Below are 23,080 nucleotides of genomic sequence, written 5' to 3'. Positions count from 1 at the left end.
TACTAGAATAGGTGTAGTATTTTTGAAATAGGTGTATATTGTGCTTCCTAACCTCAATTTCCCCTGAGTCGAAAAATATCTTCATTCTTTTTTTGTTACGTGCTAAATCTAAAAATCAAACTCCTACATTACTACATAGGAAGATTAATACCTTAATGACAGAGCTGGGTGTGAGAGATTTCTACCCCTATGGCCGTGATTATACCCATAGTACATATTCAACATATCCATATAATTTGTTTGTGTTAAAGAGAGACAGCCAAAAAAGTCATACTTGTGATAATCCAGGAAGAACACAGTGACTTAATAGAAGCATTCTAAACAATGCACATTTCAAATCACAAATGAGAAAGGACATAATTATGTTTTTGGAAGAAAATGATACTCGGCACTGGCATTAGTATGGCATACATTAAAAGTGGTCTTTAGAGGTAAAATGATGTCCCTGTGTGCTCACGAAACAAAATCAAGACAATTAAGACTAATAGAGGATTAAAACATCTGGAGACACAACGTAAAGAGAAAAAAAACAACTAATCCCTTGATAAAAATAAAGACAATTGGGAATGAAATAAGTATGCTATTCTCACAGGAGATTGAAAAAAAGATGATATTTACAAAGCAGAAATATTATGAATTGGGCTCAAAATCAGCAAAACTCCAGGCAAGAAAGCAGATAACACTATATTCAAAATAAAAGACCCACATTCTAAACGTATTCAATATAGACAGTATTAAAAAACATATTGGACGCCTTTTCAGTTTTCAGTTTAAAAAATTCATAAAATTCATAAAATAAAAACCATAACCCCAAATTCATAAAAATTCATAAAAATTCAGTGTCGTTTACTTTCCTCAGGTCTGATCCGCTCACGTGTGCGAGGGGCCACCACGGCCTCGGCCGCCATTTTGACCTTCTTGGACAGTCACTGTGAGGTCAACGCCGACTGGCTGCAGCCGATGATCCAGCGAGTCAAGGAGGTATATATACACACACAACCTTGTTTTTGTATCTTAATAAGGACACGACACACACACGACATAACTGCAAAATGTACAAGGTGAAAATGTCCTCATAAAGATAGGTTTGGATGTTTTTGGACCCAAGTACAAGTACATAAACACACACAGATTCACAATCTGCCTTCAGTCGCTCACACGATACATGCAGTGTATGTATCGTGTGTGTGACACACACACAAAGTGTTGTGCAGCTATTCTTGTGAGGACAACGCAGTGATTTCCATTCAGTTGGACAGCCTACAAACCATTATACCTAACCACCTTAACCAGAACCAGTTTATACCTAATCCTGACCTTAACCAGACCACAAGTCCTCAAAAAACGAGGTTCTGCCTCATTGGGACAAGATCAGTACAGACACACACACAGTCTGGTTTTTATCACTTCCAAAGGACATTGCACTGAGTTACATTCATTTCCTCTAACCTTAACCATAACTACTACTGGCCAAACCCTAACCTCATCCTAACCATACCAACATGTCTTCACTTTAAAATGACTAGATTTTTGCCCCTACCAGAGAGAAAAGCTCCCATTATGTCAATAAGCAGACTTAGGTCCCCACAACATGAGTAATACCTGGAACACACACACATATTTTGGAGGTGAAACACCCTGGTGTTAGTGTGATGTCAGCCTTCGGGGCTTTTTGCTCATTTTCAGTGTGGATTTTATTAGCTGTGATGTCACACGTTGGCGCTGCATGTTGTTAAATAAGCACTGAATTAACTCTGGTGAGTTTTCACTCACTGTAGACCTGATGTCACCCTCCATGCCGCCACTGCTGGACCAGAAACAGTTCCATTTTGCCAGCCAGTGTGTTTTTTTTTTGTTAAAGCAGAGGTTTGTAGTGACAGTGGTTCTCGCCTTAGGCTGCATGTTGACTTATTTTCTTGTTTTTCTGCTCTGTTGTGTTTCTTTTTAAAATCTCCCCCTTTACCACATCCTAAAAATTCAATTACACAGGCCACTAAGGGACACAACCGTGACTTGAGTGTTTCACAATTCATAAATGTGGAACAGCCACTTTTTATTATCCGGGGGATTTTGGTTCAGTCATTTTCATGAGAACCTTCAAAGACACTGTTCTGGACACTCTTTCCCTCCTCGTTTCACGTACAGTACAAGTGCACACAGGATGAATATACAGGCACGTAGAGACATGTAAGAGGAGAGCATGAGGGAGGCTGTTTTCAAACATCAACTAAATTTAGGAACAGACGTTTTCTTAAATTTGCCTTATCTCAGCATGAGATAATCAGAGTCTGACACGTTTACATATCTGGAACTTCCTGCTGTTTTCTAACACGTGAACATTTTCTGGAAATTCCACCTCAGACCTCACTCCCACTGGTCAGAAATGTGTTTAATACTAACCCGTTTAAATGGGTTTTTTGAACCTCTGACACTTCCTGTAATCGCCATTCACTCCCAGGTCAAAACCTCTGTGCTCTATGCATGTGGGTATTTATCAACTTAAACTCCAATCAGGATTAGTGGGATTAACGCAATATCTTTTGCACAGATTCTTCTTACAGCTGTTAGAATAGCTGTTAGCATGAATGTTTTTAGATTCTCCTACTTATTACAACTTGTGATGTTGCTCAAGATTTTTAAATGAATCTCATTTCCTTTTATTAGTCATTTACAATCGTTCACTGGCAAATTTCTGTTTTTAGAGTGTGTGTGTTTTTAGTAATTGTTGGTTTGGTGTGTTTGAGTGCTCATTGTTACTATTACACAGCAATAGTTGAGTGACATTTTTATTTGTGTATAGTAGAAAGCAAATACTAATACTGACATAATGGCATACAATGCGTGCTTCTTTTACCGATATGTTTAACGATATCTTTTGCATTACTTATCCAGACAACGTCAAACTTACAGCTGTTAGCATAACTGTTAGCCCCTTGCTTTTTAAAACTTGGGATGGCACTCAGTGTTTTTAAATTATTAAATGAATCTTACTTTCTTTCATTTTTAAAAATGAAATTAATTTTTGCAAATTTTTGCTAATTGCTAATTTTTGTTTGCTGTGCACTTTTTAGAGTCATTTCCGGCACGATGTTATGATTGCTAGCTGGAATGTTTTTAGCTAACTCTAATTTTTACAGCTTGGGATGGAGCTCAATATTTTTTATTTCATTTTACTTCATTTTGTTTGTATTAAGTTGTAGTTTTCACTTTTTTCAGGCAACGTGAGAGAGAACACATTTGCGGCTGAGAGACATGGTTGTGTTACACTAAATTGTCCATAATGTGGATAATTGTCAAGTACACAATTAATACACAATTACAAGTACACATTCATTACAATTACAAAAAAGTAGACAAATGAAGAGACATGTAGCTGTTGATTGAAACCTGAACATTCACTAATAAGCAAACAACTGTTGCTGGTTATGTCCTCTCCTGAGCTTTACCCATCACAGCTGCTCCAACTCTCCGTCTCCCGCTACAGATGAATATCCCCACTGACTTTGCAGAAATAAGCATTTAATTTCGCATTTTTCTCAATAATCACTCCTCCCCTCTGGTGCATCCTCCCACCAAACCATCCCTCACTAACATACAGCTGCTTCTGATGATGCCTCGTTTCTTCATCCACTCCCTTTTCCTCTCTGGTTTAAAGAAAGTGCTGAATCTGCCTCAACTACCGTAATACACTAGGGTATTACTAGTTCTTGATGGTCGAGGTCAACTCGTGAAACACATATTTGACCATAACTTAAGTGAGGATAGAGAAATTACATACATATCTAATGGTTGAAACTAAAATAAAACATACTCTGTGTTTTATATCTCCACATCTTCGTACATGATTGGAGTCAGTAAACCAGAAATCTGTCTCCTGACCTTCGGCCTCGGCTGGACAGTGTGTCCTCTGTGTGACTCTTTTTCAGACACTGGTGTGATATTTCTGAGTGATGAAGCAAACGAACGGAGAACTCCGATTGCACTAGACGCACGTCGGACTATGGCTTTCTGCAGCTAAATGTTCATTTTTGTTCTTCTTCTTCTTCGTGTAAATCTGTCTGAAGAGAATTGAGTTTAACTTTCTTTATATGTGAAATTAAGCGCCGTCCAGTAAAAGAGAGAAAATGACCTGCACTTGTGATAAACATAGGCCCAGGAAAGAGAGAACAAAGGAGATTGAAAGATCATCAGTGACATCCGTTTCAGAAGTGCGGCCACTTCATGCATTACAAAAGCACAGAGGCCCATTAAAGACCTAATAAATGTCCACGTTTAAAGCAGATGAGGACATTACTCTCCAAATTGCTCTCCGGCAGAGCGGCATTTTACACTCGCAGCCTATTTTTTGGTGCAGTGAGCGCAGAGAGCAACAAGTTCAGGATGGGTTTGAATTCAGAGCTCTAATTGGAAACAGTTATTTTGTAGTTTCCCAAAGAAAAGCTCTTTGACTACAGACAAACACGGTCAGTATGTTTACAGGACTTTGGAAGCGTTTGAATCGTTGTAACATGTAAACACGTTAGTCGGACTGAAATTGAATAAAAAATAAAATGTCTCAAAGTTGGACAAACACATCCAGATTTAGTGGAGGTGTTCCCTAACACTTCACTTTCCTGTCCAATAAAAGCAAAAAAAAAACCAAAAAAGGAAATAATAGAAGTTGGTACCCAGAATAAAGCTGCATTATTGGACTGACGAGGATACAAGGATGAAATACTTTGAAGTTAATGGTAGAAAAACACTGAATAGTGAACGACTCGTGCTAGCTAAAATTGTTTTCATCTGTGACGTTACCAGACAGCACCTAATACACGGAAAGGGAGCATATCGCCACCTAGTGTCGCGGGGTAGGACACACTTTATTCAATAAATCGATTAATGTTTGGGCTTTGTAAACAGAATGTTAGATTATTTGTATGCTACATCCTTCATCTGAAAACTATCACTATCACTGACTGTGTGACAATTTTAAAGAAAGTTGTTTGTGTTTCTTACTTTTTGCCTAAAAAGTAAAAAAAATGTGCTTCTTTTTTTCATGCTCACCTGTGGCACAGATCAGTGCCACAGATGCACCCTTGGTAAATTGTATTGTATATGTATTATATATATATAACTCCTCTTATGTGTTGTTAAGTCAAGGTTATGATTCATTTTATGCTTTCTTTAAAAAAGAAAAAAACAGAAGTAGCTATAATTGTGCAGAAGTCACAATATAGACCATTTTTCTTTTCTTTTTGTTCATAAAAAGGAGCCAAGTGAACTTTGAACTGTGACGGAGTTCACAAATTTCACAAGTTCAATACGATTTTAAACATTTTGAGTACTCTTTGCTCAGGTGTCTTCATATAGTTGGTGAAAATGATTGACTGTGTGCTGACACAGAGGATATAAGACACTTAATATTGTACATGCTTATCGCCTATATACATTTTAACATAGTAATGGGAAAAAAAGCAGATTAAATGCTCTGTGTTCTAAGGGTTAAAATCTACATACTACAACTTTAACTGTGCCTGGAAATGTACTGACTGATGCTGTTCGGGCAAACAACAGTTTTGGCACAAACAACACACACACACACTGTAAGTGATGGATTGTTCACTTCAGTGCTGTGTTTACTGTTGTGCTCATGTTTCTTCCTCTGCAGGAGAAAATGAGTTTTACTGGTTTCTGGTAAATCTGGGTCCGTTATAAACCATGAGCTCGATGTCTCTCGTTTGTATTCTACTTTGTTCTTTCTACAGCAGCACATACGTTTTGTGCTGTGCACTGTTGCAGCTCAGCTGGGAAGAAGGAGTTGGACTGGGACCAGTCGCCATCTCTGTTTGTTTATCAAAACCATGAGATCCTGTAGTCACACAAACACACACACTCACACAGATTGATACACTGATTCCTCCAGAGAGCGAGGCCGTACACACTGATTCATTCTCTTCTCATTTGATTCAATGCACATGTGAACACCCTGAGAACGATTCCTGCCTGATGGAAATACTGATAAGAAATGATTACACATACTGCTACTGCAAAAATACACATTTGAATACAAAAGTATTCATGAAAAGTCATGTTTTATTCAGTTCTATAACAAATGTAATACACATTTCATATAATATACTGTATATATGGGACTCATTTATTTGTAACCCTAACCCTGTATTTGTAATCTGCACTGGTTTTTCTGCATATTGCATATTTTATTAACTGTATTATACAATCAGTATGACACCGAGGATTTTATATGTATATATATATATATATATATATATATATATATATATATATATATATGTATGTATACATATACATATATGTATATATGTATACATATATGTATACATATATATTTATGTATATGTATACAACATAACATATATACACATAAAATGATGTGTAACTGTCTTTGAAAAAGGATGTTGGTGTGTTCTAGAAGGGTTTTCCATCCATGATAATCTAAAAATTTTTATACATGTTGATATTTATTCAAAAAAAAAAAACGGTAACACAAGTCTAGATCACAGCAACATTGGTAACATGTTAAGTCAATAATGTTGAAATAATTGAGGTCAGACCAAATTATTCACCTGTAAGATTTACAATAGTGCAGCAAAGAAATTGGATTTCAAAAAATGTTTATGATTTCCATCTTTGCAGGTATTTTTTATTTTTTTTCTTCATGTAAATGGAGTTTAAATCGTTAAATCGTTTGTGTCTCCTCCTCCCACGCAGGATCATACGCGTGTGGTCAGCCCCATCATCGATGTCATCAGCCTGGATAACTTCGCCTACTTGGCTGCCTCTGCGGACTTGAGGGGAGGTCAGGACACAAAAACACAAATCATGCACAGAAACAGCTGCAGTCAATAATATTTGTTTTTGGGGGAAAAAAAACCCTGTTTGACAAAACCATCGTGATCCGTCCCAGATCAAATCAAATTTAAAACCCATGATCAAAACTGAAAACAACTTCTCCTGTAAGGACTTGCACTGAATCAACAGGAGACTCAAAACTGTCTTGACTCTTGCACATTGACATCCATGTTTCTCACACATCGCCAGTCGTCCACATTAACCCAGTATTTTTAGTTTGAAGTTTGAAAACACTGTTGTCTCTGCTTTGGCCTGAAAACTCCAGGGCTGCTGAGACTTTTTAAAACAAATGACACAGTTACTGTCATTCACTTCACACAACTCCATAGCAAAAAGCTCCGTTGACACCAAACTTAAAGGTAAATAAATAATATAATAAGACTAATAATATTTATATCGGGTGCAGGGTCTGCTCTGTGGGGTGGGGGTAAAAATCGATACATTGAAATGGCAATATTGTTTATCACTTTTAAGACAACATGTATTTTTTTTTTAAGCATCTCTTTTTTTAAAACTGTTTTGTGGATTAGCATTAAAAAAAAAATATTTTGACATTTCAGTCCACTAGATGGCGCCATGTGACGATTTCTCAAATATCGTATGATCAGAATCAGAAGCGGTATTTATTGCCAAGTACATTTACACTGAATTTAACTTGGTGTTTTGGTGCATTTAAATAGAATAAAATTAGGTATATAAAAAAATGTATACAGTAACACAAACACAAAATTATTTCGACCCTAACAAAAAATCCATTATAATAATTTGACTGTTTTATGGACTGGAGATGTCATCAACAACCCCTCCTGTTTTGTGGCTGAGCCAAACCACACAACAATGGCAATCTATAACTATTTAGGTCATTATACACTAGGTACATGACCACATTTGTGTCATACAAGTGGTTGCTGACCTTTTGCATTGTGTGAAAAACTTAGTGTGCAATTTTATTACATTCATTTTGCATACTTTTATTTTTCTTTGCCACTTACCGTTCAATGGTAGAATATTCACGTAATAATAAAGGTAAACAGTGAATTGAATAGAAGTTAATATCCATAACAATAGAAAGTTACTGTACAGTGAACATGATGTACACGAATGTTCACGTCAGCACATATTCAGTCCTTGTTACTGTTTTCATGATTTGACAACAGCATAGACCTGCAGCCATAGCTTCTATGAGCCCACCTTTAAACCCGACCACTTTCTCTCAGCTGATTTCTATTATTATTATACTTCTGCGTCGCCTCCACAGCTACAGGCCTGCTTAATGATGCGTTAGTGGGAAATGTCCCGTCGCTACAGTTACCACAGAAGATCTATCTATGGGGCATGAGTACAACATATGTAGGAGGCTGCCACAAGTCACAAGTCAGAGTTCCTAAGTTTCGAGCTTTGCCATTTCAATTGGAGTCCAGTAGATTCTATTAATGATTTTGTAATTAATCCGGTTAATCTTGATACAATGAACCACGAGCCAATAATTTCACCAGATATTTCTTCCCCTAAATCTCTCTCCCAGCATCTCTTGAGGCCTTCAACACTGGGTGGCTGAGAACCCCTCAGTTGACTATGAATAGTGCATGTCTAAGGTGTACATGAATACAGGTACTACAATTAAGTCCAAAAATCCTTGTTTGGGAGTTTATACTATTCCTTTAGTTCAAAAGACAAAAGTTTGTCTCCATCAAACAGGTCCCATATATCATATAAATAATATATAAATAAAATATAAATAATTCCCATTTTGATCCATTCAGCCCAGTAAAATCTTTCTTTTTTGCCTATATTGAGTCTTGTATTATACCATAATGATGTATTAATTGTAAAATTGGGGTTTAAGCCTGTCATCTTATGCAAGGTTCGCCATGTCTCTTGTGAAAAGGTGAGGACTGGATTGTTATAAGGAGGTTGAGGATATTGGCTGATCTGAAAACCCTGTTTTCATATTAAAAAAAACATTCACGTGTGCATGTGGACTAAGTCTAGTGTGTACAGTCACAAGTGGTTGTGGATGTTACTGTTGGATTTAAAGCACCAGTGTGTAATGTCTGTCACCAGAGTGTCACTCACCCCCTCAGACTAACTCCGTGCCTCAGTTGAGTCTGAAGAACTTTCCGAAATTTTAGGTCCATATTCCAACTGTTTGATTTTAACATTTAATTGTATTATACTTCTTAAATTGTTTTTCAGAGAACTGAGGTTCATTTGTTCACTGCCATCTCCACCGACACGATAACAGAGAGTCATGTGGAGCTGATGGATGCATTTTGAATGGAACACGTGTTTTATACTGAAAAGTTACAAACTCCAGCTTTAACTGTTTGTCTTCCTCTGTCAGGGTTCGACTGGAGTCTCCACTTTAAATGGGAGCAGATTCCCATCGAGCAGAAAATGGCGAGGAGTGACCCCACACAGCCAATCAGGTGTGACCTCATTATCACTGCATCAAGTAGACAGAAAGAAAGAAAAAAACAATATTCAAGAGACAAAGAACAAACACTGTTATTAAAAATCACAATATAAAAAAAGAAATTACTCTAAAAACAATAAAAAAGAGTCCATGTATATGTACTGCTGAATATATGGGATTATATCATACATTTTACAGTTGTATTGCACTTGATTGATATAATAAAACAGTAAAAGTACTATATTATTGTTATTGTTCAAGTGAAATCCTCTTCTGTGCAGGACGCCTGTCATCGCTGGTGGGATCTTCGTCATGGACAAAAGCTGGTTTAACCACCTGGGCCAGTATGACACTCACATGGACATCTGGGGAGGAGAGAACTTTGGTGAGTGCTTCACATATTTTAAATCATACTTATCTTTTTCTTCTTTTATTTTTTCAAATGAAACTACTATTTATTTTATTTATTAAAGCGGTAGATGATGGGTGGAAAACATGGAAGAAAATAAGAAATCAGGAAGGGGGCACATACTTTTTCACAGCACTGTAGCTGCTGATTTTAGTTTTGAAAGAAGCTTGAGTAAAGGTGCATTGCAGTAGTTGCTACCTGCAAAATTGATTTGTTCTATGTATGTGCAAAGTGTGGCTCCTTCCTGTCAAAACAGGCTACTTTTTGATACACAGACAGACAGATGTTCCTGGAATTATTAGATGGAGAAGCAAAGTGTACTTTACTGCATTTTTGAGGAGGCTTTTAGCTTATTATTTCTTAGTAAAAAAATATTACTACAACAGATGAGTACGGCAAATTATTGGCAAAGATACATGTGACTACTGTTTTGCTGAAATACAACAGAGGAAATTATACGGTTGATTCCAGTGGAAAATCATTCATAAATTTCAACAATATTTACCTCTCCTCTACATTTATGTTCTTTTGTGAGCAACTGATCTGTATATTACTGTATATTAACATCCAGTGTTAATGTTCCATGGATATATAATTACAAATTTAAAATAATTAAAATTTCTGCAGAGGAAAGAGGAATCAAACCCAGCCCAGAATCCTAACCACTAGACCACCAGGGACTGTGTCAAATGTATATGTGAATCACCAGAGTGTTAAAATCTCCATGACAGCAGCTTTCTTTCTTACAATCTAGCAGGTGAACATGATCATGTGACTGAGCCCTTCTGTGTGTGTGTGTGTGTCGTCCTGCAGAGCTTTCTTTCCGAGTGTGGATGTGTGGTGGGAGTCTGGAGATTCTTCCATGTAGCCGCGTGGGTCACGTGTTCAGGAAACGGCATCCGTACGACTTCCCCGATGGAAACGCTCTCACGTACATAAGGTGAGTGGGTTGATTTGTCCTCCACACCCTGACATCTGTCTCTACACCGAACACAGACTCTCCTCCTGCTGTCGATGCGATCAAACTACTTTACAGCCCATTTAAATGTCAACGGGTTATTTTTGCTGTATTGTCATTGTGGTTGGTGCATTTTTCCTCTTAACTCGCCGTCATAATCTTAACAGGAATATATGGAGTCTGTGTTTTCTTGTAGTGGAGCAGTTCTTTTGTCATAGTTTAGTAAATTAATGAACAAAAATAACAAGTCAAGCAAGATTTTGGTGCAAAAACAAAGGACTATTTTGAAAATCAACCAAATTTTCTTGGCCTCTCGATTTGTGAATGAACACATTTGAAGACGAGGTTGAGGAAACACTAATCAACATTTTGCACCTTTTTTTGGACATTTTATAAATCAAAACGACAACCTTTTTATCAAGAACATATTATCAAGTCAGCATATTAGCGTATTAGTGTTAACCCCTGTTTTAACTTTTACCTTTAATGCTGTTCCACCACCTCCTGTGTCCACATTGAACAGTTCACATACAGTTTATCTTATCAAACATCTTGTATAAAACAAACTTTAACAGTGACATTCTTTTAAGAAGGTGTTTCAGCGTCCTCACACCTAGAATTAGAGTTTGGATGATGGAGAGGTTTTACTATTGCTGTGTCATTAGGCCTGTCTGCAGGTATGCCAGCAGCTTTGTCATTAAAATCTCTGAGCAGGTGCATCTGCGTCTGTGTCTGTGCAGGAACACGCGGCGGACTGCCGAGGTCTGGATGGACGAGTTTAAACAGTACTACTACACCGCCAGGCCGTCGGCCCAGGGCAAGGCCTACGGGAGGTTTGTCTGTTACACTGTCGTCCTCTTCTTTCTGTGTATTTTAGAGACGCAGGTTGTTAGCAGACTCACGTCTGCTTCCCAACTTCAGTTTCCCCAGAGTCGAGAAATATCTTCATTCTTTTTTTTGTTACGTCACCAGTGACACTTGTTCCGAGCCTTGAAACTGCAACGCTGATTCTGCACTTTTTAGACCCACTCGACCTCATTCCCAGAATGTAAACAGTGTCCGCCATCTTTGCTCACAGTTACGCTAACAGGACCAAGTGTCTCTGGTGGGCACGTAGTTGGGAAGCACAATTTTTCAAAAATACTAGCCCTATTCTAGTAATACAAAGCTAAATGCACATTTTTCAAAACTACTAGCCCTATTCTAAAAACTACTAGCCCTATTCTAGTAATACAAAGCTAAATGCACATTTTTCAAGCCCTATTCTGGAATTTTTCAAAACTACTAGCCCTATTCTAGTAATGCTAAATGCACATTTTCAAAACTACTAGCCCTATTCTAGTAATGCTAAATGCACATTTTTCAAAACTACTAGCCCTATTCTAGTAATGCATTTTTCAAAACTACTAGCCCTATTCTAATGCAAATTTTTTCAAAACTACCCTATTCTAGTAATGCAAAGCTAAATGCAAATTTTTCAAAACTACTAGCCCTATTCTAGTAATGCAAAGCTAAATGCAAATTTTTCAAAACTACTAGCCTATTCTAGTATAAAGCTAAATGCAAATTTTCAAAACTACTAGCCTATTCTAGTAATGCAAAATGCTAAATGCAATAAATGCAATTTTTCAAAAATACTAGCCCTATTCTAGTAATGCAAAGCTAAATGCAATTTTTTCAAAAATACTAGCCCTATTCTAGTAATGCAAAGCTAAATGCAATTTTTTCAAAAATACTAGCCCTATTCTAGTAATGCAAAGCTAAAAATTTTTCAAAAATACTAGCCTATTCTAGTAATAGTAATGCAAAGCTAAATGTAAATTTTTCAAAAATACTAGCCCTATTCTAGTAATGCAAAGCTAAATGTAAATTTTTTCAAAAATACCCCTATTCTAGTAATGCAAAGCTAAATGCAAATTTTTCAAAAATACTAGCCTATTCTAATCCCTATTCTAGTAATGCAAAGCTAAATGTAAATCTTTCAAAAATACTAGCCCTATTCTCCTAATTCAAAGCTAAATGTAAATTTTTCAAAAATACTAGCCCTATTCTAGTAATGCAAAGCTAAATGTACATTTTTCAAAAATACTATCCCTATTCTAGTAATGCAAAGCTAAATGCTAAAAGCTAAAACGACAGCACTGCTGAAAGCTGGCGATCATGAGCCGAATCACAACTTGTTCAGTCGTATTTCAGTTCAGTGACATTTAGGAAGTACTGAACTAATATTTTAAATGAGATTCAGTGTATAATTCAGTACACGGAAAACAACTGTTTGTGTTTTATACGTTTGTCACATTTAACACGACGTCACGGCATTTCCACGCAGCCTCAACAGATTTGATATCCGTATCAACTGACACGGATTCAACTTTGACATGTCTTTGTCTCTCATTTTGTCTCTTACGTCCATCCTTTTTGTCGTTTTTCCCTCTTCTCTGCTTTAACTTTCTTGTGTTTTGTTCATGCAGCATCACTGACCGTCTAACTCTGCGGCGAAAGCTGAACTGCAAACCTTTCCGCTGGTACATGGAGAACATCTACCCTGAGCTGAGGTAACGACACGCACAGTCAAATCATGTGACAGGATGCCTTTCAGACGCCTGTATAGTGTAGTATATAGTCTATATATAGTATATAGTATATAGAAGAAATGTGTTCTTGTTCTGGAGGCGGCAAGAACAAGACAACCCTGGGTCTTCTTTCTGCAATGATTTTCATTTCATGTGATTGTTCCAAACTTAACAAACTTAAAATGACACATATTTTATAGAATCTATAAACATTCAGTTAATTTGAAATGTAAAATTGAAAAAAAATACAGTTTTGAGCTGTTTTGATACATGAACTTTGGTAAATATCAAGAAAGTTGGGTGCGAGACATTTTTTCTGAATTTGGCGTTGACGTAAGACAAATGCAGCGGGTGATTTTTTTTATTCTGGGTCAGAGGTCAGAGAACGCAGTGATCAGTCACTGTGAATTGTCCGTCATATCTTGAGGATCTAGACATAGCCAAAGTGACATTTTTGGGAAATTTGGAAATATGTCAAAGTTCGCTTGGCTCATTTTTATGAACAAAAATCATTTTGTGACTTCTGCACAATTCTCGCTACTCCCAGTCTTTTTTAAAGAATATGCGATATAAAATTAACGTGGGTAGACCTTTGAATTACATAATATCTGAAAGTAGCCCTTTATAAATCACACAAGGTTCTTATTGTGTCTATTTTACTCCAAAATACTACAATAATTAGCCACAACATTTAAACCATAATAATAAATCAAGTCTGAATTTCCCCTTTTGCACAAAAACAATCTTGCAGTCCTTCGGGGCAACATGACCCTGACGTTCTGAAGCAGGGATCTAAATATCTAAATATATCTGATTTGGATGAGAATCTCTGAGTGAATCCTCAAAAGACCAGAGTCATATCCACTGTGTGGCTTCTCTCCAAATAACTGTGGTTTCTCAAATTGTCATTTTTTCGAGGTTTGTGAGTACAGTTCATGAGTGAGACCTTTCCCTGACCTCCCTCCTTGTCCCCCAGGGTTCCTCAGCAGGACGCTGTGTCCAGTATAATGAAACAAGGTGGTTTGTGCCTGGAGAGTCGCGGGGCCGACGTGCTGACGCTGGCAGAGTGCAGGGTCATCGGAGGCAACAGGCCGCAATCACAGGTCAGAGATCTCTGGGCACTGCTCTTCCTTCCAGCCATCTTTTACCGCTTTATCCTCCACATGAGGGTCACGGGTGGGTGGGGGGGTGGGGGGGGTAAACAACCATCCACACTCACACCTATGGTCAATTTAGAGCAGGGTTCTCTATCTCAAGTGACCTGGGGGCCAATGAGTGTCTAGTTTGGTCAGTAGGGGGCCGGTGAAGTGAAAACAAAGTCCAAAAAAAACACATCAAAATAATAATATTCCATGTGTTTGTTTTAATATGGAATGATAAAAGGTTTACAATATAAATGTATTTATGCTGTAAAATGAATCTATTCATTTAAAAAACAGAAATAAGTTCATATTAAGTGTTAGGCCACATGACATTGATGGGGGGTGTGGCCCGCGGAGACCTCTGGTTTAGAGAGAACCAGCGAGAACCCACACACACACAAGGTGAAACTTGCAAACTCCACACAGAAAGAAACCAGGATCCGAACCAGTGACCTTCTTACTGTGAGGCGGCAATACTAGCCACTTCACCACTCTGTAGCACTGACACTAAATAGGCTGATCTGAGTTTTTTGAAGGCACAAGGAGAATTGTATCCTTGCATCGTTGCATGAGGATAAAAAAAAAGAAGTAATTCCTACAAGACTCTTTTGTAATGATTTATTTCTTTGGACACGTTAGGAAACGTCATGTGTTTCTATTTGAGTCAATCCCAGGATCCTTTAGTTTTCTAATTCTGTCACAAATTTGGAAAAAAAAGCTCTTATGTTGCTAGGATGCACAGCCAAAACACGCCCGTCCCTTTATTTCAATTTGGTCAAACGATTCAACATGAATTAATGTCACAGTTTTACCGCGACATTCATTCTGATGCATTTAGTCTCAGTTATTATCAGAGTGCATCACTGACACACGTGGTCAGAGAATGTAAAAACTTGGACGGCTTCTCTTCTTTTTCCAGAGAGTTCGCTGACGTCAAGCGCGTTAAATCAGTCTGACAGAGATGTAGTGGCAGATGTAGAGATGAAATGACAACCTACCTTTTTTTTTTTCTTATATAAAGTACCTTAAAGGGATACTTGAGTAAAAGTACAAGTATCTTTCCAGAAGCTGAAGTCACTTTTAAGTAAAGTAAAAGTCTTAAAGTTTATGACATCTACTGTACGTAAGTATCAAAAGTCATTTTCTGATAGAAAGTAAACATCTTAAAAAAGTTAGGATTGAGCCATGGTGGCTCAGTGGTAGGGCGAGTTGTCTTTTGACTAGAAGCTTGATGGTTCAATTCCTGGTGTGTCCTTGAGCAAAGACACCCCATGTTGTAGCACGTGAATGAATGAATTCTGATTTTGTTTGGTAGTAACAACGATAGTTAGTGGAAATGTCGTGGATTAGCAGTAAAAGTTACTAGAAATATAAAGTACAGATATGTGAATTTGTACTGTATGTCTAATGAGAACAAGTGTATTTTTTTCAGGTACATAAATGTGAAATGTGTGACACACAATTTGATCGTTTTTTTTCTGAGACTAAATATAAAAAAAACGGGTGACAAAATGAACAGTAATGTGGAATAAACACTTCTTGTCCCCGCCCGCCCCTGCACTGCTGCTGTATGCACACAAGCGCTCCCTCAGTCAGGTCTGATAGTTCTGCTTGACGGAGCTTGTTTTCACGCGTGTGTTTTGCAGAAATGGGAGCTCATAGAGCCACTGATCCGACAGCAGGACCTCTGCTTGGCCATTTCCTCCTTCGCCTCGGGGTCAAAGGTCAAGATGGAGCCCTGCAATACAAAAGAGCCCAGACAGGTAAGAAGACACAAATAGAGTTAGTTTTAGATGGACAGACGGACAGACTTTTGGCTCACTGCAAGTCCAATTTAACTTTATTTGTAAAGCAACAAGAGATGAAACAAAGTGCTGTAATAAAAAATAGAAGAAATAAGACCTAAAACAACAATGAAACAATCAAATATAAAGACAGTAATTGTACAATAAACGTCTCATACTGGGTCGAAAGCCAAAGAGTAAAAGTGGAACTAAGACAGACTTTCAGACCTTTATGGGTTTATGTTTTAAAAAAAACCCTGAATAAAGTCAAGAAAGATTGTTCCACAATTTAAGGATTTCTAAACAAATGAAAGAAGAGTAGTGAGGCCAAAATGGATGTGTTCTTTCTTTCGTACACGCTCAAGGTTAAAAGATGCGCAGCAGCATTTTGTGTGAGGTGATGACACGAGCTCACAAAAAGAAGAATTCAGGCTTTTTTCCTTCCACTATCAGTCATGTGAACAGCGGGTGTTAGTTTTTCCAAAAGGTTATTTTCATGTTTTGAATGAAGATGTGAATTCCTCCTGGATCTGCAATCATTCATGGAACATTTGGAGGTAAGAGTCGGACCGAGACAGATGACGTTCGGGTTAAATCGCGTCTTCAATGCATCTCGTGTTAAAGGAAGATATTTTATAGAGCATTTTATAGAACAAGCGCTCCCATAACTTCACATCCCACCCTGGTCCTTCCACGTTCTCTCACTTTTCTTTTTTTTTTTAACACTTTTATCTCATGTGAATTCACTTTGGCTGCATGGGTGAGCGAGCGATGACATCGAGGGGAGCGCTTATTAAGTGGAACATGTGTGAAAAATGTGTGTGTGGGACTGTGCGCAGGCCAAGTGTAATCGTTCAGAGATATCACTGGGAGTCAGCCAAGTTGACAAGCAATCAGTTTTTGCTGTGGGAGACATTTGACCTCATTGCCTTGAGTTTGAATCGACTGGAAAGATTTAAAAAAAAGATGTGTTCATGGTGATGATAATCCCTACGTGACAGGATGTTTAACTCTTTCAGGAGTGATTCACGTTGCCTTTGTAATGCAAATGTGGTATTGTGGCGTTTTATCATTCATTTAGACTACACTTTGACAGTTATACCTGTTTTATTCATTTTGAGAGACTTTTCTTTGTTTATTTTTAAAGGATTTCCTTAGGTTGGGTTGTACTCGCCACATTTTCCTTAAATCCTGGTATAAATGCTCATTTTAGAACATTTTTAGAAAACAACAAACACATAGCGGTGGCTGTATCCAGCTTCAGCAATGGTGGCTTTGATTTCCTCCCTGGGTGTGTTAACCCTTGGGTACATTTAGAGATGGTGTTTACATTAACATGTAGCGGTGTCTGTTCACACGTTCACACACAAACACAGGATTTTTTAAGACGTTCACCTCCACACTTTGATACGCCTCCATATCGCTCCGCGTCGCTTACTGTGTCGTCAATGTTGCAACACTTCCACACACAGTGACTCATGTGTCTGTGGAAAGTGATAAATGTATGGATAATTTACAATAAGGGACCCTTAGTTAATGTGAGTTGGTAAGAAAGATACACATACACAAACCCTGTGATGTTTTTTATTAAACTAATAATTCAAATGGATTTATTTAATTATCTGGTAACCCTTTACAATAAGGGTCCCTAAATTAACGTTAGTTAGTACATTATTAAGCATTAATTAACTGTTAATAATATGCTGTATAATGCATACATAATGATAACTAATTACAATATTAAACTAACTGAGTAGGAAACATTTATTAACTGCTTAATAATGCATGATCTAATGTGTTAACAATGCCAAGTAATACATGATAACAGTTAATTAATGCTTAACAATGTACTAACTAACGTTAATTAAGGGACCCTTATTGTAAAGGGTTACCAGATAATTAAATAAATCAATTTGAATTATTAGTTTAAGAGAAAACATCACAGGGTTTGTGTATGTGTACCTTTCTTATTGTGTACAGTAACTGACTGAGCTAGTTATAGGGTTTATCTCATTGTTTTCTCTTCTATATATAATGGGTTATATGTATATACGTATACATATATGCGTATAGAGTATATGTATGATTTAATTACGATTCAGAATGCTACGATTTAATACTGTAACCACGATATGAATATCTTTAATCCTTTGTTGTATTGCTATTGATTTTGACATTTATGATCAAAAGGAACCTCAAGACATTTTTTTACACTCTTTCTGTTGCCACATTTTTTATCTTTAATTTCAGCTCTGTATTTCCAAAGATGATAAAACATTTCTGGCATTTAAAGGAAACGCATTTAAATCAAACATTTTTGTGTAAATGTTTGTATCATCTATTATTGATGCATTTTGATACATTGCAAAGGCTGTTTGGGTACAGAATAAACAGTTTGGGCCCAAAATAGAACCTTGAGGAACACCACAGCTTCTTTTCAAATGTTTAACCCTTTAACACCAAGCATATCGCAGACGACACGTTAGCGCTAGCACACTTTGCATTACCGTAAGAAATCGACGGTTTTTGAAAGCTGAGGAGTTTCATGTCAATGAGGTTATTACGGTAATTTCACTCACGCTGTCGCAGGAAGACGGCAAAACAGCGTCTCTGTTGCTCAGAACGGGAAAAAGTAGGAAAAATGCCCATTCGTGTTTCCATTCTTTGGACTTTGAGACAAAAACTTTAATAAAACTTTATATTTTTCTTCATTTTAAATTGTTAATACACTATTTTAACATGCAGCAAATTGTCAATAAGTGCCAGATATTGAAAGTTATTCTGGAAAAATGGGCAAAAGCACTTTTTCTGGCCCTTTTATGACCTTATGAAAGACATTTTGAGGACATTTTAAGGGCTTGTGTGTTCATGGCTGTCTTTCTATTGAACCTTTTAACACCAAAGGGTTCAACAGAAAGACAGTTAATCTGTTCAAACAGTCAAATAGTTGCATACAAATATATATATTTGCTGTTTAAAAGTTAGTTAAACGACATTTAGTTGATTTCCACCACACAAACAGACCAGGAGATTTTATCAGCAGGTACAAATAGTTTCTGTCTGTTGTGTGATGGCAGGCTGCCCTGAACTGCATCAGACCGATGATTTTTCCACTGTGAGAGCAGCGGATCAATCATTCATGTGATTACTGTAATCCAGGTCTGACCCAGTCCATTACTCACCACTAACATAAACACATCGTTTTACGAGCAGACGAACATTGCAAAGCAGACGATCTCAATCTCAATCTCTTCCTTTTGTTTTTTGTCTTTTTCTCTCTCTGCAGAAGTGGAGGCCAAAGGGTCCAGCCCTGCAGCACATGGTCAGCGGCCTCTGTCTGGACAGTCAGGCCCTGACAGGACCTCCTGTTATCTCCCAGTGTCGCCCCCAGATGGCCAGCCAGACCTGGGAGCCACAGATTATCACCTGAGCCACATGATAGCTGATGTAGCGGAGGGAGAGAGGGACGGAGGGGTGTTTGGGGGGTGGGGGGTGGGGGCAGATTCTGGACCCAGCCTTGAGAAGGACTCAGGGGATCCGCACACTGTCTCTCATCTTGTTGAGGGCGTGAACGGACTGAGAACTGTACTTTTGTGACGTCCCGCTCACGTCACACGGCCACTTTTAAAAGGCCTTGCAAGGCCTTTTTGTTTTCCACCTGTACAGAGCGTCATCCTGCAGCTCCTGCGTGTAATCTAATGGCACTTTTCCATTATGCAGTTATAGCCCTACTCGGCTCTACTCAGCTTGGGTATCGGACACTTCATAGTACCTCCTCAACGTGGGCGGGGATCGTCATAGTCGTTTTTATACGCGGTTTATTGCTGGGTTTGATTCTTGTGTCGGACGCTGCGCTCTGTCGACGTCACATTGTAGTGTTGGCTCAGCTCACTTGGAACCTCGCCAGAGCAGGTACTCGAAGAAGCACCAGGTTCCAGGTACTACTGCGAATAGAAAAGCAAAAGAAATGAGTAGAGTCGAGCCGAGCTGAGCCATGCTAGAACTGTATTATGGAAAAGCCCCATAAAAATACCCTGTTCAGACCTGGTACTAACACCTCGTAGAGCTGGGTATCGAACTTATTTACTTTATTGGTATCGACCGAACTTTTGGCTTGCGCGTGTGTGTTTGTACCTGGTATTCCTTATGTTGTGGGGACCTTAATCTGTTTACACAGTCCCATTATGGGGACTTGTCTTCAAAGGTTATTATAGTTAAGGAAACCTGAAAAATGAAATAACGAAAACTAAAATTTAAAAAAAAACAACCACACTGTGACCACATTCCTGATCTGCAAGAATACGATCCATCCTCAGGACAGATTAGACTCCGCCTCTGATCCGCAGCTGTACGGTCAGACTCGTCTTAGGCTAGGGCTGAACAATTAATCGTCATTTTATTGAAACCGCAATACCTTTGAAAATCAACAAAAAAAACAGCCAAAATACCATGTTAGATAAATTATTATCTTGATCTATACACATTTATTTCTCCAGACTGAAGAACGTCCATCTGTCACAGATCTATCACAGTAATCATTTTAAACATGTTTTGAGAATAATTGTGTAACAATGACCATTCCCTCTGATATCGCAGTCCTAATTCCTGTCAATATTCATCTCAAACACAAATTTATTCTTGCAAATGTTCATGACGTCACTTTGTATGTTAATTAAAAGTGTATGTATTCTTGTGGTTTGCTGGTTGAGGCCAACATGGAGGTAAGAGTATATTGAATAGCCAGCAGGGGGCGACTCCGTTGGTTGAATGGAAGTCTATTTGGATATTGATCTTCTCCCTCCCTCTCCTTGATTTATTTATTTTAGTTAATGGTTTTAAACTTTAGTTTCAGCTCGTGTTGAACAGAAAATCATTTTTCCTCCCATTTAGAGGAAAATAGGTAAGTACGGCCCATATGAGTGGACGCCAGTGTGATTGACAGCTGGGATCATCCAATGAGAGTCTTGTTTGGATGGACGTTAGTACCAGGTCTGACAAAGTCCTGAGCTTGTACCTGAAAAACTGTTGCACATCTCCCTTTTTCATTTTCTGTGTCTTTGGTGGGTTTGACTGTTTGCTTTAAATATGGGAGCTGTGCGGATGAGTGCGTACTGTACTGTAGCACCTGACCGCCTCTGTCTTGCTGCCCGCATCGTCGTCTTACGTCGAGGCACGTTGGGTGTGTGGACCGGAGCAGCTTTATGTTCATGTACAGCCAACTCCAATCCTTTTGCTTTTGAAAGCACCGTGCGAGGCCCTGTCGCGAACATTATTTATTGTTTTGCATGGTCTGACCCAAAGAATGTGTTTCTTTCTTCTGTCTCTCTGCAAAGTTTTGTGTAAATATTTGAAGGAGACAGAAAACAGCTTGGTTTTTGTGTAAAGTGCCCTCTATGTTGTTTGAAAAATAAAATGGTGGTAACAGAGAAACTGTTGGTGTAATGGAGTTAATTCTCCAGTTATTTCATATTTGAGTGTGTCTCATAAATTAATTACCAACTATTCTGATCATTGATGAATTGGTTTGAGTTTATGTGTTGTTTTTTAATAATTAAAACAACCTCTCTGGTTTTTCAGCTTCTTAAATTGGGATTTTCATGTTTCTCTGCTCCATATATCAAAAGCATCATTCATATTGAATATTGTTTGGTTTGTGGACAAAATAAGACATCTGAAAATGTCCAGGTTTGGAAACTGATCGACATTTTCTGTCCCAAACAAGTACGAAATTAATCAATTAAATAATCAACAAAACAATCGATGATGAAATAAACCTCTAGTTGCAGCCCTTTACATATATGTTCATACATATATGTATATATACACATATACATATACGTATATATGTGTGTTTATATATACATATATGTATGTATATATATATATATACATATATATGTACATAACTAGAAAAACGTTTGACCAGGGAACTGCAAGAATGTCCAAAAATAAATAATAAAAATAAAAATGTAAAAAATATATAAAAAATAAGAAATATATATATACATATATGCACATATGTATATATACGTATATATGTGTGTGTATATATATATACATATACACATATATGTATATATGTATGTATATATATGTATATATGTATGTATATATATATATGCACATAACTAGAAAAACGTTTGACCAGGGAACTGCAAGAATGTCCAAACATAAATAAAAATGTAAAAAATATATACAAAATAAGAAAAATATATATATATGCACATATGTATATATATATATATATATATGTATATATATATATATATATATACACATATATGTATATATGTATGTATATATATATATATATATGTATGTATATATATATATGCACATAACTAGAAAAACGTTTGACCAGGGAACTGCAAGAATGTCCAAACATAAATAAAAATGAAGAAAACTATTTTGACAAAGAAAGAAAAACATCAACAAAAGTGCATTGGTGACACAGTGGTCTTTGTCATTGTCTTGGTTCAGTAACCGTAACCATAGTTACTGTTGCAAAGAGACTGAACCTCGTATGTTTGTCAAGTCTTGGCAGAAAGGACTTGAAGGTAAATGTCTCCTCTGTGCTTGCAGCTTTAATTTGTCTTCTTTTCCTTTAATATTACCTCCACATCTGGTTCGACTTTGAATGGCCAAAAGACTCTTTGCATATTTCCCTGAGCCCTGATATCATACCGTAAATAAAAAGTGACTTAATGCTTCAGCTGCTTCTTTATTGCTCTCATTGTCTGCTCTGACCAGTCATTTCCCTTCAGTCCCTCTCATACTAGCTTTTAATTGTTGACACTTACATTTACCTCTACCTTGGTTTTATATTGTTTCTTGGCCTTTTTACTTTCAGCTCTGCCTCTAATTTGTTCCTGTTTTCTCTCCAACACATTAATAAGCTGTGGTTTGTTTGCGCACACATTTATATGTC

At 37.4% G+C, this 23,080-nt stretch overlaps 1 protein-coding gene across 1 annotated transcript in view; it reads left to right on the top strand.

The window, feature by feature from the left end:
- galnt16 (UDP-N-acetyl-alpha-D-galactosamine:polypeptide N-acetylgalactosaminyltransferase 16) overlaps nucleotides 1–21,582 on the top strand; it is a 36,980-nt gene extending 15,398 nt beyond the window's left edge. The window contains exons 6-15 of the mRNA XM_044048041.1: nucleotides 860–981; nucleotides 6,730–6,817; nucleotides 9,215–9,299; nucleotides 9,568–9,671; nucleotides 10,509–10,635; nucleotides 11,394–11,486; nucleotides 13,125–13,208; nucleotides 14,203–14,329; nucleotides 16,015–16,131; nucleotides 19,439–21,582. Of these exons, the coding sequence (XP_043903976.1) occupies nucleotides 860–981; nucleotides 6,730–6,817; nucleotides 9,215–9,299; nucleotides 9,568–9,671; nucleotides 10,509–10,635; nucleotides 11,394–11,486; nucleotides 13,125–13,208; nucleotides 14,203–14,329; nucleotides 16,015–16,131; nucleotides 19,439–19,582 (1,091 nt within the window). The 3' untranslated portion in view covers nucleotides 19,583–21,582. The remainder of the gene's footprint in view (nucleotides 1–859; nucleotides 982–6,729; nucleotides 6,818–9,214; nucleotides 9,300–9,567; nucleotides 9,672–10,508; nucleotides 10,636–11,393; nucleotides 11,487–13,124; nucleotides 13,209–14,202; nucleotides 14,330–16,014; nucleotides 16,132–19,438) is intronic.
- The last annotated feature ends 1,498 nt before the right edge of the window (nucleotides 21,583–23,080 follow it).

The sequence above is a fragment of the Solea senegalensis genome, linkage group LG16 (genome assembly GCF_019176455.1).
Source record: "Solea senegalensis isolate Sse05_10M linkage group LG16, IFAPA_SoseM_1, whole genome shotgun sequence".
Classification (NCBI taxonomy): domain Eukaryota; kingdom Metazoa; phylum Chordata; class Actinopteri; order Pleuronectiformes; family Soleidae; genus Solea; species Solea senegalensis.
Note: the sequence above shows the minus strand (reverse complement) of the source record. Positions and strands in the feature narration are given on the sequence as shown.